Here is a 14,906-nt window from a genome sequence, read left to right on the forward strand (position 1 = left end):
CTTCCCCTCACACGCCAGACTGGTTGCCTTATGAAGGCTACGGTGTGGGTTTCAATGGCCTAGGCTTTCAAGAGCCCCAGGCTTGCCTTAAGACTATCCCCGCCTGCCTCACATGAGTGGTATGAGAAATCAAATCTATCTACTAAGAAGTCAGGTTACAGCTTTTTTTCCCCCTAAGGCATGACGGTTGCTCACAGAGATTGGTTGGTTGGTTGGTTGGCTGGTTGATTAGAATTGGCTTCTACAGTTATGTGTATGAGTGATGAGATGTTTTTCTTGGTATGTGATGGCCCGCTTAAGCTGGCCCCGCTTAACTTGAAAGCCAAAGGACAAGCTCGGTTTCAAGTTAAATGGGGTCTTTCTTCAACAGGCCACCCCATATACAAACTTGGCAGAGACATTTTGTATATTTAAACAAGTGCGTCGCCTAATTGTGATACTCCATGTGTATAAATCCCTGATTTGGCTTCTCGTCAGCCATGTTCTTGGTTCAGGTAGGTCTAATTGTTATCCAGGCTGCCTTCACGGGAAAATCCATCATACTTGGCATTCCTTTGGCTGCACAATGCTCTTCAGGGCTAGAAAGAATGAAACAAATAGCCTTCATCCAAGAAACAAGAAATAGGGGCAAGCTCAGAAGCCATGATACCAAGTAATGGAAGGACATATTGGGTAAGTACAAGAGAGGACCTGAAAACAGAATCCTCCATGACCCAAAGAGTATGTGAATTATATTGAAGCATGTAAGATCAACTCTTGTACAACCAAGATACCATGGGCATCTTAAGGTGAAGAACAGTGTTTCCCATATACAGGCCAACAGACAGGCAAGCCAACCCTTTTCTCCTTCAGAGACAATGGTTACACCTCTGCTCTTCTCTCTCTCTCTCCATTCCTCAGGATCCTGATGGAAAAATTAGTTGGCCAGTCTGCACTATAATATGGGTTTGGAAACACTGATACAGAGCACTTTCAAAGAGATAAATTCAAATACAACTTCCTCCAGCACATAATCTTACCAGGCATTGGCGAGGTCTTTTACTGTAAAACCTTGATTAACCAGAACTCATCTTAACCAGTATCCCAACTAACTGAATTGTCCCTCCTCACTACTCCACATTGATGAGAAAGCAGCAATAGTACCAAAAAAGAAGAATTCTGCAAGGAATTGATTTTTTTTAAATCACTTGCCAAGAGATGACCTGTGGTTAGGTCACATTCAGCTTTGTCTCCCATATCTTCTCTCCATCTGGATTGACCCTCAAACATTAGAGGCTGCTTCCCGGAGGCGAGAAAGTGGATACACGCACTTTGAGAAAAAAATAAATAAATAAAACCATGTTGTTAGCGAAGAATGAAACAAAATGAGTACTCTTATTGAAAATTCCATTCATCCCTTATGGATTTCAATTAATCAAGGTTTTACTGTGTGTCAGAAAGCAATAACTTCCTTTCCCACCAGTGTGAACTGATGACATTGACAGCTGAGCCAAGCTTTCGGCTCAGTTGAGTTTGCAGTGGCTAACCTGATGCCTAGAGCATTTAGCACCTTCTTCCTGGTCTTTTTCTCATGTTCTTAGCAGGCCCGGAGGACCTAATTTTCTCATTCAAGTGAGTTGCAGAATGAAAATTGAGCTGGATTGGATACATTGCTCTCTTGACTTCATCATTCACACTCAGCATGGTTACAAAGGAGCCATGGATTGTGTCAAGATGACTCTAAAACATCCACATGATGCCAAGTGCCCAGAAGTTTTCAAATAACCAGATGTTTGCTGTTATATAAACCAAAACCAAATCTGCACGTAGTTGGCTGAATTTTTACTTTTCACCCAGATGTTTTGGTATCCTGAAGACCCCTAAAACTTTAGACCAGCTCTTTGCTAATTACAACCAGCAATCAAGCTTTTCTCTTTTTCCTCAGTTGATACTGCTGCAAAGTTATCAAGTAACCTTATTGCCAGCCCACGATTTCCAGATTATCTGATTATCGATATGCAAGTAGGAAAAACAGTTCAGTAGAACCTAAATGTTTCCAACTTCTTTGACACTAGCGCTACCTGCCAGGCATCTCTCAAATCACTTGCTTTGGCCATTCCTCCAGCCAGCCTTTTGAAATAAGTCAACCCCTTTCTCAGCTATGGATAATAGTATGATGAGTACCACATCTCCAACGATTGCTTATTCCATTTCTGGATTACCAAGGAGTTTCCTCTGTCCTATCCCTTCTTGCTACCTGCTGTTTTCTGAGAGTGAGCAAGAGAAGGGGCAAGAGATGAACTTGAATCTGTTTTACAACTATCTGGTGGTGACGCCAAAAGCAAATCAGTGGAGAAGAAGGTAGAAAAGGCAGCGAAGCCCCATTAATCTGGAGCCCTCCGATTTATAAGTTATGACAAACCCGACAGGGACCAGTCAACAGTCTACCTGTATAGCATCAGGAAAGGGGCTGAGAGAGGTTTGTTAAGCAAATGAAGAGTTTAGATTGTCTGTTGAATTTTTTCCTTAAGAGAACAAATTTTTTCCCAAACGTTGCAAGCATTCATTAGATATAATCGTATTCATTACAAATCTATCTGGTAAAGTAGTTCTCACAAGGGCCTCCACTTTGGCGATGTTGCATAGGGAGTTTGAATTACAAAACAGATCTAAAGTAATAAAGCTGTCATTCCTCAAACCTGTTTTGTAATTCAGGACTTTCTCATTCAGACAGACCTTCCCCTATGTTAGACCAAACCAGTGAAGTTTGACTGTATTGGTAAAGTGGCCTGAGAATTACACTTCTTCATTGTATCCCACCCCAGTTAACATGACAATTGACTGTTGAATGTACCATCGTTTCACGGAGAGTGAGACCCAGAGATGGTGGTGACTTTGAGAAGGTCACACAGCTAATGCTGTCACAAATCTCTGCTGACTTTCAGGGTCGCCTCTTGTGATAATATTGTAGGCAGCAATTGATCACATAGACCCCTTCAATGAGCAACGCGAATCTGATTGCATGTGAGATATTTCCATAAAAACCAGGTTTATTCTCAACTACCTTGGTTACAAGGCAGATGGCATATTTAAGCCATTTCAGCCCTCAGTGCTGATTACTAAAAATGACAATAATCATAAAGCCTGACATTTATGAGTGCTTTTACTTTTTCAAAAACACTTTCACACCTATTATCTCTGAAACCAGGAAAGGGAGAAAAACCTACAATACTTATCTGTTTCTCTCCCGCAACCTTAAAATAATGATAAGTGGGCAATTATATTAAAATGTTGACTTTTCCCCCCTGGCATGAGACATCGTGCATTTTCAGCCTAGTCTCCAAAAGTTACTCTTCTACAGAAGGGACGAGCAATTTTTCAGGCTATTTTAAATGTGTACATGCTTAAACTAAAGCAACAGATATTTCTTTCCTTTCATTTCACTGATTTTATCTTGTTTTCCAAACGCTGCAAGGAATTTAGACAAGGTCAGCTTCCGAGGTATCCCCTGAACCGAAATACTGCTCGGTTTTAGCCATTTCCTGAACCTGAGCTAATAGGACCCAAACAAATCAGACCTGATCCTTCCTTGATGGACTATAAATGTACAGGCAAGGATCATGAAAATTAGAGCTGTGGTTTGGGAATTTTTAACCTGCAAATCACCCTTTGGTGTTAGTGCATTATTACAATGTGTGCGTAAATGTAGTAATTAAGAGCCAGTAGGTTGTTTCAGCAATAAACCCGGATCACCGGGGGTTTGTGACACAGCCAGTGAAATTCTGTCTCTGTAAATCACAGCAGAATGGGGATTTAGCTGCTGAATTACCACATAAGCACATCAGCCTCCTTCCCCAGCTGCCTGTCACCTCAAACTTTCATATTCTTCTGATCGGCCCCTGCTCACCCTGCTTCACTCCCTTAATCCTGGGGAAAGGGCACCAGCTTAGCTTTCCTGTGTCACCTTACCTTCCTTGAGGGGGTCTGCTCTATGAAACAAGCTACCTGTGCCTGGGGCGACAAGGCTTTTAAACCCTCCCCCACCTCACCCTAAAATTGTCCCAGCTTTAGTTCTATCCAGGGATTTAGACTTCCAGTGTCCATATTGTGCAAGCTGAAAATCAACACGTTTTGTGTGCTTTGGGGAACACTGGAACAGAATGTTTCAATGGAACTACCCTGAACCCCGTGACTAGAAGGAGAGTTACACGACCGGTGCCTTCACTTGCAAGGCATATTGGGAAGTAAGCGATGATGATGGGACATATGCAGTTAAACTTGGATTAAGTAAAGAAATGGTTGAGTGATCATTGTGACTTAAAGAACCTCGACAGAGAAATGCAGCCTTGTTATCTTCAAAACTATATAGGGACTAGAATAACCACTGTGGTGCTCAGAAAGAATTTAGGGAACTTGTTCTCCTAAATTCAAAAAGTGGCTTACGGTTAAAATTAGTCGTGTTTCTTTTCATGTGGGTGCTTTCAGAGGAACTAAAAAGAGTTTGTTCTCTTAAGAAATTCAAACACGTCCTTCCATTCTATCACTAGCAATCATGTTTTCGATCTCCTGCATTTGCTTAGCAAGTCTCATGTTCAAAGACAGTAAGAAGTTGTACTTTAGAACAGCCCACTTCCAAATGCCCTCAGCTTCCTATTTGGTGGTCCTTAGCTAAATGAGGTGATACTATGTTTCCCATATGTATAAATGAGATCCTCAGTTTTGTGTGTATTTCTTCTTCCGTGTATGTCTACAATCCTCCTCTCCTATGCCACCGTCTCTTAACCACTTCTCTTCCACACCCAGAATTCTTTGACATTCTTGGGCCTTGGGTCACGGATGTGAATCTGCATCTGCCTTTTACCTGCAACAAGATGGACCTTTTATTAGCAGAAGCCATCCCTAAAGGTAGACATTTTGGATGCCCAGGGTTAAGATGGATCCCAATGACTCTTTATTGACACTGTTATGTGTGTAGGCAAGAATCATTACAGATCGATGGCACTTCCTGGGTCTTAGAAGAAGTTCCTGTGAATCACCGAGACTGGTTTGGGATCAAGGAATAGGGTGAGTATCTTATACTCTTCGTTGGTTTGCATGTCTCTGTGCTGGTGCTGCCTCCTGGAAGTATGAAGAACCTGACAGTTTTCTTTGCTGGGAGTGACTAAATTTGCTCCTTGAACTTTACTCAGGTCTTCTTCCCAAGAGCAAACCCTCACTTTCTCTCAAGTGGCTGCTTCAAGCAAGGGACCTTTTTTGCCTTAAGAACTGAACCAGTCCAGTGACTGCCAAAATCATTGATTTTGCCATATGGTGTTAAAGAATCAATTCTACTACCGGAAAAAAAAAATTGTAATCTAGAAAAAAAATTGTTTTAATTAACCCATTATAGCAATTTGGGGGGGAGGGGAAATTGACTGTGTGGCCTTAACATGATGTCTATGATTAAGACATGATGATTTGCCTTTGGTGTTATCCTGATAACTTGAATGTGTTTCTTATTGACAAATAATGACTAAATGTTCAACACCTGAGCTACAGAAAGAGCAGCGGGAATGAAAAGCCTGCAGGTAAGAATGCTGTTACATAATTGCCGAGAGGAGAGACACGGCCATAGAGGCAGAGTGAAATGGTGTGTGTCTATACACTTTCTGCCCCACTAAGGCCAAATCATTGGGTTTCCTTTCATTTGGAGAGAAGGTTCTAGAACTACACTCTCCGAAAGGCAAGACAGCCATGGAAAAAAGACATGAAAGATTTGAAATGATCGAAATAAATGCAATGAGGGTGGGAGTTGAAGTTGGTGGAAAAGGGTGGGGGCAAATTTATGGAGAACAATTGAAATCCATTCTCTTTTGACTTTCTAGAGAGCGGTACAGCATTTGGCCCTTGGCACGTGAGGCAAATCGGCATTGGTCACAGGTGGCAAAAGTGTGTTGCAAGCACCAAATTCATATTAAAGCTTAATTTCATCTGGCCTTGAAGCAAATATTTCTCAAAATACAAAACTAAGGCAATAGCATATTTTACATTTAAGAGAGAGAGAGAGAAAATGAGAGGGAGAGACTGACTCTGCTACTGTGTCCTATATAGCCTCACTGGTGGAAAGGGCAGATAAGTGTATGCTAGAATGCATGCTAGGAGAGGGGGGCACGTGTCCTGACAACCAATAGTCAGCTTTCGGATGTCATAGAGAAACCCCATCTGTTGCAAGCTTATGGAGTGTAAGCTAAGTGATTATTTTTCAATGGGTCATGCTCAAGAGAGGGCTATTGGGGGAATATTGGGGGAAGATGTTGGCACCCAACAGATTAAACTCTCAATGAACATTTTGCCTAGAGTCAGGGACATGAACTCAATGTCTTCAGAAACACGTATCATGTGAGCTTCTGATCTAACATGAGATCAGTTTCTGTCTGTCTTCTCTGGCTAGGCTTTTCTTTCTTGGTGCCATTGGGTTGAACCAAAGGAAACAGGTTTATATGTCATAAAGCCCAACCAAATTTGATAGTTTGAGTTTTTAATGGCTCTTAAAACAGAATTTTCAGATGCATCATATCAGTTATGACTGTGACCACGTGTTATTCAAACTGGCTTCTCCAGATGTTTAGCATGTTCCTTGAGCTCCTTCTGTCTATCAGGGACAGAGTAAGAAGTCCTCCCAGACGAACTGGGTTGTGTGAGCTAGTCCATGACCAATGATGGTTTTGGATTCCTGTTCTAAAGGGTGAGGTTGGACAAAGTCCCAGTTTGGCAGAAGTCCCTCAGTGAAATCACAACTCATGGACTCAAGGGGTCTATCACTTCGAATTTTGAGACTATCATGTGGAAATGCACTGGCTTTACTCACATATCCACAGGTGACTTCTGGAGCTGCTTCTCTAGCATAAATGCTCATCAACAGGTTTCAGTCACTAGCATTGTTAGGCGCTTAGTAAATGACTCACAGCTTTCAACTCCTCGTGTTATATGCATGCATTATTGAATTTGCTCTTTGCACTTGCATTGAATTATGGTCTCATTATCAAGGAGTTAAATAGGTTTGAGCTACATTTGTGAACTACATAGATATAAATTCTCGCTCAGAGGGAGCTTCTAGCAGCTGAGATCTGCATAACTCTGCAAATCATTATGACTGCCCCTGGGGACTGAGGGTTGCCTGGGTGGCCGGAGCCCAGTAATGCCAGTAGTCATATGGAACATGCTGCTAGGTTGAGGAGAAAGTTCAGGCTGGTCCAAGGGCAGAAGGATTGAAATGACTTAAACCCTCATTCTCCTAGAACCCCGCATCCAGAAAACCCTGTGAAAAGAATTGCATAGAGATTTTTTTCAAAGGCTCCAAATTCTAGTGTAACCTAAGGCATATTTTGAACTGCCATGACCTGCACCAGCTAGTGTATGGAGAGGTCACCTATCCCAAGGTAAACAACAGAAAAGAATATAAAGGACCCTACAGTAAGTTCTTTTATCTAGCAACCAATCTTCTCTTGCTTGGTCATCAATTGGCTTCAACCTAATAAATCAAGACCTGCCTGGCCAGAGATGTCTCTCTAGCTGCCTGTCTGCACATGCCTGTGATTTCCTGAGTGATGCTAGGAGTTTTTCAGAAGAGGCTAGGGAACAAGTGAACAATGGGGAAAGGTGACTTTTCTCCCATGATAATGTGAAATATCTTCAGTAGAAAAGCCAGTGAAAGAGAGGATGGCTATCCTCCGTCCACTGGGCTAAAGACAAAAGTCATTCAAGTCTAAAGTCTAAAAAGTCTAAAAGTCTAAAAAGTCATTCAAAAGAAACAAAATCATTCAGATGAGGCGAGGGGAGGACTTCCAGCTTAGGTTGTGATAAGCTACCATTGTCATCATCCAGATACTGTGTTGTTAGAACAAGTTCTTCACTACTGTGCAAGTACATCACCCTCACTCATATATTTCTTTTACTTCTCTGTGATATCCTTGTCTTTCTCTGTAACCTCCGTGTTTACACATATATCTACCCCTCCTAAGGGCACCATTGAAGATCTTCTGGCATCATTAATTAAAACAGGCATTTGCCCTTTAGGGGTCCCTGCTCAGAAAGGAGAAGTGAAGCCATTCAGAGCAGAATCTACCCCAAGTCTCTTGGGCAGATAAATCGTACTCCCCCTGGGATTCTGTATTTTTCAGGCTCAGACACATAGCCACAGTACAGATTTTTATATCAACACTTCCAGGATCACCATGGGGAGGAATCTAGTTGGTCATTAACGCACTAGGCCAGTTTTTCTTCTTTCCCACTCTGGGGAAACTCAGCAGCCTCGCATTGCTCTCCCCACACCTCTCTGTTCTTTGTTCATGGCTCCAAACTACCTCTTTTAGGGTATTTCCTGAACTCAAAATTAAAAAATAAATGGGACACTTCTTTTGAAATATATCAAAAAAAATTAGTTACTTTGGGTATTTTTTTAAGCAAACCGTTTCTACTTTCACAGTAAAGAAAATGATCTTATCCTAAAACTGTCTCCGTATATAACGCTGGCCATCACTAAGATAACACTGACCTGGCTGGTGCATGCCAGGAATGAGCTAGAAACCTGGACACCCGCCACCCAGGGCTGGATACCTTGGATTCGTTTGCGCTGTCCTTTGCAGCTGAGGTCCTGCCGAGTGTGGATGGCAAAGATAAACAAAAATCGCTATCATCCAGTTATGGGGTTTTTTTTTCCCCAAAGTAGAACTCATGTTCAAAGTATTACAAATTACACTACTACCTCTATTTAAAAAATATATATATATATGCCACTCCATGACTGTTCCCCACACTCAGGAAAGCTTTGCATGCTTTCGAATGACGCTAATTCAACTGTGCTCTTAAATTCTCCATCCTCTCACTCGTCCATACACATTTCTCTGACTTCACGTGCAGGAAACAGTTTTCTTCTTGGGGGGAGTTTTACACTCTTCCTCCCTGAGCAGTTTTTAAACAAAGTGGAGCAAAGTGTTGGACTTTGTAAGTCATTACTCTGATCCATTTCCCATTTCCCAAAGAAGCTCTGTATTTTAACTAGGAATGTTGCTCAGACTTAAAGGTGTGTGAGTCCCAGGATGGAATTTCAGGTCCCTGTGTGGAAAATATTTTTGGAGCGGGGAGGGTGGGGGGAGACTCCCCAGACCCCCTGAAATTACATCACAAAGTTCTCCTGTTCTCTCCCTCAGCCTCCAGACCCTTGCCTTTGTCTTGGGAGGGCTTTACTTGGCCGAAGGTTCATAGCAGAACCTTTCAGAGGGGAAAATGCCTGACTAATTTCCATGATAGGGATCTGACCTAGTTTGTTTAATTCTTTCTGTTCTCTGTTGAGGTGAGTACAATAAATATTTCTGACTTATAATTCTCTGAGGTACCAGTTAAGGGCCTGCAGTAATTGCTCTGAAGCCTTCCCCCGGAGACATATTGCTGCAGCACAGTGAAAGGCCCCAGCTGCCAGAGATGCCCTTGCCAGGTTGATAGTTATTTGGAGCATGGTGGTCCCTGAAGACAAACTTCATTATGAACATCCAAGCGCGAAGAACAAAAATAAGGAGGACTGCCACACTTTTGTGTGTTCTGTTGGAGAATGTGCAGTACATTTTGTTGTGCAGGCTTGAGCAGGTTACTTAACCTATCTGTGCCTGTGTTTCTTTCCTTACAAAGTAGAGGTCATAAATCTACTTTCTTAGCGTGATCATTAAATTCAAACAGTAAGAAGAAGTATGATAATTTTGTGAAATAACAGGCTGAAAAGCAAAACGCGAAAAGAGAGTTATCTATTCAACAAGCATTTGTTGAGAGAATGATTCTAAGTGGGGATACCAATATGTAAGCCATGGTCCCTGCACTTGAGAAGCACGCAGTTTAGGGGTAGTTATGAGACATGGATATAAATAATTAAGGAGGGGGGAAAATATTGAGGTGGGGAGCAAAAATGGTTTTGTGGGGAAAGTGATATTTAAAATGACCGAATGCCCACCTAAATCCTCTTCCTTTAAAATCTCAAATTGTGCGTGCATGTGCACACGTGCATGTGTGTGAGAGAGAGAAAGAGAGTGAGTGTGTTGGGTCAATACATGCAGTTGATGCGGACTGAGCTGAACAATACATCCAGTGAGGTAGAGTAAGCAGGAAAGTCCTGGCAGTTGCTCTCCGCCATCTCAGGAATATATTCCACCCCACAGCAACAAACAGTTCTAGGAGATTTAGGCCTTTGAAGTATTTTCTTTTCTTGGCAGCTATCCTAACCTTGTTAAGTGGCATTATCTGTGATTTCTGATTACAGCTTCTATGCTCCTTGGCCGTGCGATTGCTTGAAATGTTTGTTTTTCTCCTTCATTTTTATTTAGAAGTTTCCAAATGCACATGGGTTCCCTGCCAGATTTCATAGGCTCTGTGATTTTTTTTTCCCAATCAAAGATTAAACTAAAAGTATATCATTTATCAGGTTTCTCTAAAGCCCCGGGGCACTAGATGAGGTCTGGATGCTACTAGGCAGGCTTTTCTCAACCTCAGCCCAGTTGACACTGGGGACTTCGGGGGCGGGGGGGGGGGCTGTCCTGTGCACAGTATGGTGTCTAGCAGCATCTCCAGCCTCTACCCACTAGATGTAGTGTCTCCCCACTCAGTTGTGACAATGAGAAGTGACTCTAGACATTGCCAAATAGTCTCTGGAGGACAAAAGTACCCCTGATTGAGAACCATTGCGCTATGGTAACCTCCACAGTAACCACAGAGGCCATAGATGTGGAGAGCTGTTACCAGCCATTCTGTGGAGACCACTGGATGGCCTCTGGCAGGGACAAGCCATTTGTCAGAAGTGGGATTCTAAACTGCCGACATACTAAACCTGGGTTTGGGCAAGAGTGCGTGGTGACAACCCAGGATAGGCCCTGACACAAGAAAGAGCTTCCTTCCTCTCAGACCAGTCAGTGCTTTGCAAACTTTGCTTTATCCCAGGACCTCTTAAAAATTATAGACTCCAAAAGATTTGTTTATGTGTGTTATACCTAGTAATATTTACCATACCGGAAATTAAAATGGCCTTTTAAAAGCATGGATTCATTATTTTAAAAATAATAAACCCAATATACGTTAACATCAATAACATACTTTTTATGAAAACTAACTATAGGTTTCCACAACAAAATTACTAAAGAGTGGCATTGTCCGATGAGTTTGCAAATCTCTTTAATATTTGACTTCACAGAAGAGAATAGGATTCTCATTTCTGCTTTTTCCTTCAATCTGTTGCAAGATCAGATGTTGGGAAGCCTCCAGGAAACTCGACTGTACAGGAGGAGGCAGTAAGAGTGAGAAGGGCAAGGAAGGCCTTAGTATTATTAGAAAAATAGTTTTAATTATGGGGACCCTCTGATGAAAAGGTTTCAGGGATTCTCTGGGGTTCTTGGACCACACTTCAGAAATCATTGTTTTAAACTAACATGTAACACTCTTTATCAATCTAGCTCACTTAATGGCTAATCACTCTTTATCAATCTAGCTCACTTATCAATCTAGCTCAACTTAATGGTTGACAACCCTCTTTAAAGCCCAGGCTCTCTAGGGAGAGATCTCTATGGACCATAGTGTGAGTGCCATTAATCAGACTGCTCTGTTCTGGAGATCCAGTAAGAACCACTGTCCTTAGGAAATTGAAATCATCTGAAAAACATAGTACCTTGAGGGAAGACAGTGACCAGTAATGGCGGCATCAGAGAACAGCGGGAGGATACTGCGCCCTTTGCAATAAGAAAGGATGAAGCACAGAGAGGAGAAAGAAAATGCTTTGTGCTTTTTGCTGGGATCCTGATGGAATCGGGCACCCAGGTGCCATTGGGAAGCGCCCCCATCAGAGCGTGGTGCCAGTGTTTGGCTTAAGGCATAGCACTTGGGGTGAGGTGGTGATAAAACAAAAACTAATAAGGGGAAAGGAGAGGCAGAGAGGGGCCAGACAGTGGGGAGTAAGAGAGAAGGCAGTTCCAACACTGATCTCAGAGCCATCGATGGCCTGTCTGTCTTTTAAAAGTCTTAGACTTGGGGCACCTGACTGCCTCAGTCATTGGGGCGTACAACTGTCCATCTAGGGTTGTAGGTTCAAGCTCCACGATGGGTGTAGAGATTACTTACAAAGAAAATCTTGAAACATAAATAAATAAGTGAAATTCAAAGTCTAAGACTTAACTCTCACTGCCAATGATGTCTTAAAGAGGCTCCAAGTTTTGAGTATCTTTTGTTGCTTTGCATCCCAAGCCAATCCTATTGGCATTTGAGAAGGCTAAGGTTCTAAGCACTGATTGAAGGAACTTGTTTAAAGTATAAAAGGACCTCAATTTCCTGGTGAGATACAAAATGTAGATATTCTGGTTGCCAAGCCCAGCGCCAACCGAGAAAGTGTTACCTCCCTGACAGTCAAGGTTTATAGTTTTTCAAATCTCAAGTAGTCTGAAATTGCATATTATTTTTAAATGATGATACATTTCTCGGAATATCTCAGGATGAGATGATCCCTCTGCTTTCAACTGCAAAGGTGGGGAGAAAGGAAACAGGCTCTGGGGACTTGGTCTTTTAGAGGCCACATGTCTGGGACTACAGGAAGTCTTCTCAATTACCAGATATGTTAGTGGGTCCAACTTATCCCAGATAAGCTAAGAAATTCTATGGCATGTTCACAGTAACAGAAATGTGTGTGCTTTCCCCCTTGTGAATTGGTGGCATTCAGCATAACATGCACTAGTATTTGCAATATTGTTCATGGGACTCTGAAGCCACAGTTTATTGCCTCATAATAGAATTATGCCACCCTCTAAATATAATGCATTTTTTATCTGAAGTCACAAGAGATACTTTATTTAAAATCCATTAGCTCTAGAAAGATGACAGGGTAAAGGTCACTGTTCCTATTTTCAGGCTGAAGAAATTTCTAAGGGAAGAAATCTTAACCAGGGACCAATAGGGTTTCCTGTGCCTGCCCAGTGGCTCAGACTGCAGACACAATGCTTTAAGAGGCGGAGGGCTAGTGAGGTATGGCCTGGCCTCCTGGGGCTGTGGGAGCCTCTCAGTTAAGGAAGCCTTCTCTTAGGAGAACAGCTTACCTAAACTGTTCCTCTACATTACTACCCATGGTGGCAGAATCCCAGTTTTCCATCTAAGATCATGCCATATTAATAACCCATCTTTAAACAATCTGGTTCAGCCTCTGGTCTGAGTTGATGCTGACATGCAGCCACACTAGAGAGATAGCCGGTCAGTAACAGAAATAAGCCACAGGCCAGTTCTCTCGTTGTTGAAACTCCTCTCAGCCACAACTCAGAGGTCCACATTCTACTCTCAATCCTAAGACCAGAACGTGCGTAAGAATTCAGCTGGTGGAGTGAAGACATGTCTGTAGGACAATTCTTTCTGAGGTCAGTTTCATCTGGGCAACAGATTTTTTTTTAATAAAGGACAACTAATCAGAAGGCACGTGGTGCACATAGACTCTACTTTCTCTTCTGTTCCAATTCATCCTTCTGTCTTGTTCCACAAAGGAACGGAGCCACTTCCCTTTCCGACGCCCCACCCCCACACCCCCACCCCCCCGCTCTGTCTGGAAGTACAACAAGACACCCGGTTAGATCAAACCTAACACACCTCCGCCACAAAGCTACCGCTAGCTGCCGCCGGACGATTGTCACTTGAGGGGAGACCCCCTCCCCACCACACACAGCCTATCCTAGGAGTGCCTGTTTTTCTATCCTCATTATTTAACAGTGTGTGCCGATTACTCAAAGCGATATGGGCAGGCCCTGGTAAATATAGCGTTGCTGTAGTGTTAACTTTTTATAAAGGTAATGCTCAGGTTGCCTGCAGTGTTCTAAAATTACTCTGTGGCCAGGGCCCCCTGCTTTATCGCTTTCTATAGTTTTAAAGTAGTTTGAAGCTTGAATAACATAAAATAACATAATATAATGTTATTTATGTTATTTCCCACGTGAAGAACGCCTGTAAACCTTGCAGTATTGAAACTCAGTGAACAAGGCATCTTAGACAAGCTGAAAAACAAATGGTGGTACGATAAGGGGGAGTGTGGAGCCAAGGACTCCGGGAGTAAGGTCAGTCGCTGAAGGTCTTTTTGTACTGATTAGCAATCACATTTTGAACCACTGTTTATTTTCTACCCCCAAACGGCTTTCCTTCCCAACACACACCCGCCCCTACACAGTGGGACCCCTTTATAACACCAGCGCTAAAGGCACTAGGCGGGCGGCCCCTAGCAGCGGACACCTGCCACAGGGCATCCACCATTGACCTAGACCAGAGGAGCTCGTGTTGACCTTGGAACGCAATCTGGCCCACCGCACTTCCAAAGCTGTGAAAAGACTGAGCTGTGTTATAAGGGGGTTTTACTGTATTTCACATTTCGAAAGTTCCAAGAGAAAACCAACCTAATAGCCACAACCCCAAAAAAAAAAAAAAAAAAAAAAAAGATCCAGTTGTGACAGTACTTTCTCTTAACCTCTTACGGTGTCAGAGACTTTTTGTACCTTTGGTTATTCGTACATTATGTCAATCCTATGTGGTAACAGTCAAAGAAATAAATAACCAAGACTGGTCTCTGTAAGCAGAATGGTTAGCCTCCTCCCAGCTGCTGTTGTATTGAGGTCAGCATCTATTTGGATTTCCAATATCATTAAGTCTGTCACACTTCTCTCTTCCAAAGGTGTCATTTGAATCTCTGTACGCAATATTTTTTAAATTTAGTCGCATGCTCCTTAAGGGTATACATTGTCAGGATGACATCACATTGATAAGCATGAAACACTCTTCCCCGCCTCCTTCCTGCCCCCCGTTGCTCCCCTAAGAAAGTTCTTTTTAGTTTCGATTTTTGCCTTGCCTTTTTTTGAACTAATATTGTGGTATCAGTTAATTCATTTCATGAAATGCCA

General features: G+C 42.5%; 1 protein-coding gene across 7 annotated transcripts in view; it reads left to right on the forward strand.

The window, feature by feature from the left end:
- Positions 1-14,906, forward strand: part of GRIA3 (glutamate ionotropic receptor AMPA type subunit 3) — a 284,915-nt gene that overhangs the window by 261,307 nt on the left and 8,702 nt on the right. For 6 of the 7 annotated variants that reach the window (XR_004282496.1, XM_032330365.1, XM_032330363.1 and 3 more), the window contains one exon: positions 13,958-14,072. The exons of the other annotated variant lie outside the window; for it this stretch is intronic. Coding sequence is in view for 5 of the 6 variants with exons in the window: in XM_032330365.1 (XP_032186256.1) it covers positions 13,958-14,072 (115 nt within the window). In the remaining variant the exon portion in view is untranslated. The remainder of the gene's footprint in view (positions 1-13,957; positions 14,073-14,906) is intronic. 7 annotated transcript variants of the gene reach the window in all.

The sequence above is a fragment of the Mustela erminea genome, chromosome X (genome assembly GCF_009829155.1).
Source record: "Mustela erminea isolate mMusErm1 chromosome X, mMusErm1.Pri, whole genome shotgun sequence".
Taxonomy (NCBI): Eukaryota; Metazoa; Chordata; class Mammalia; order Carnivora; family Mustelidae; genus Mustela; species Mustela erminea.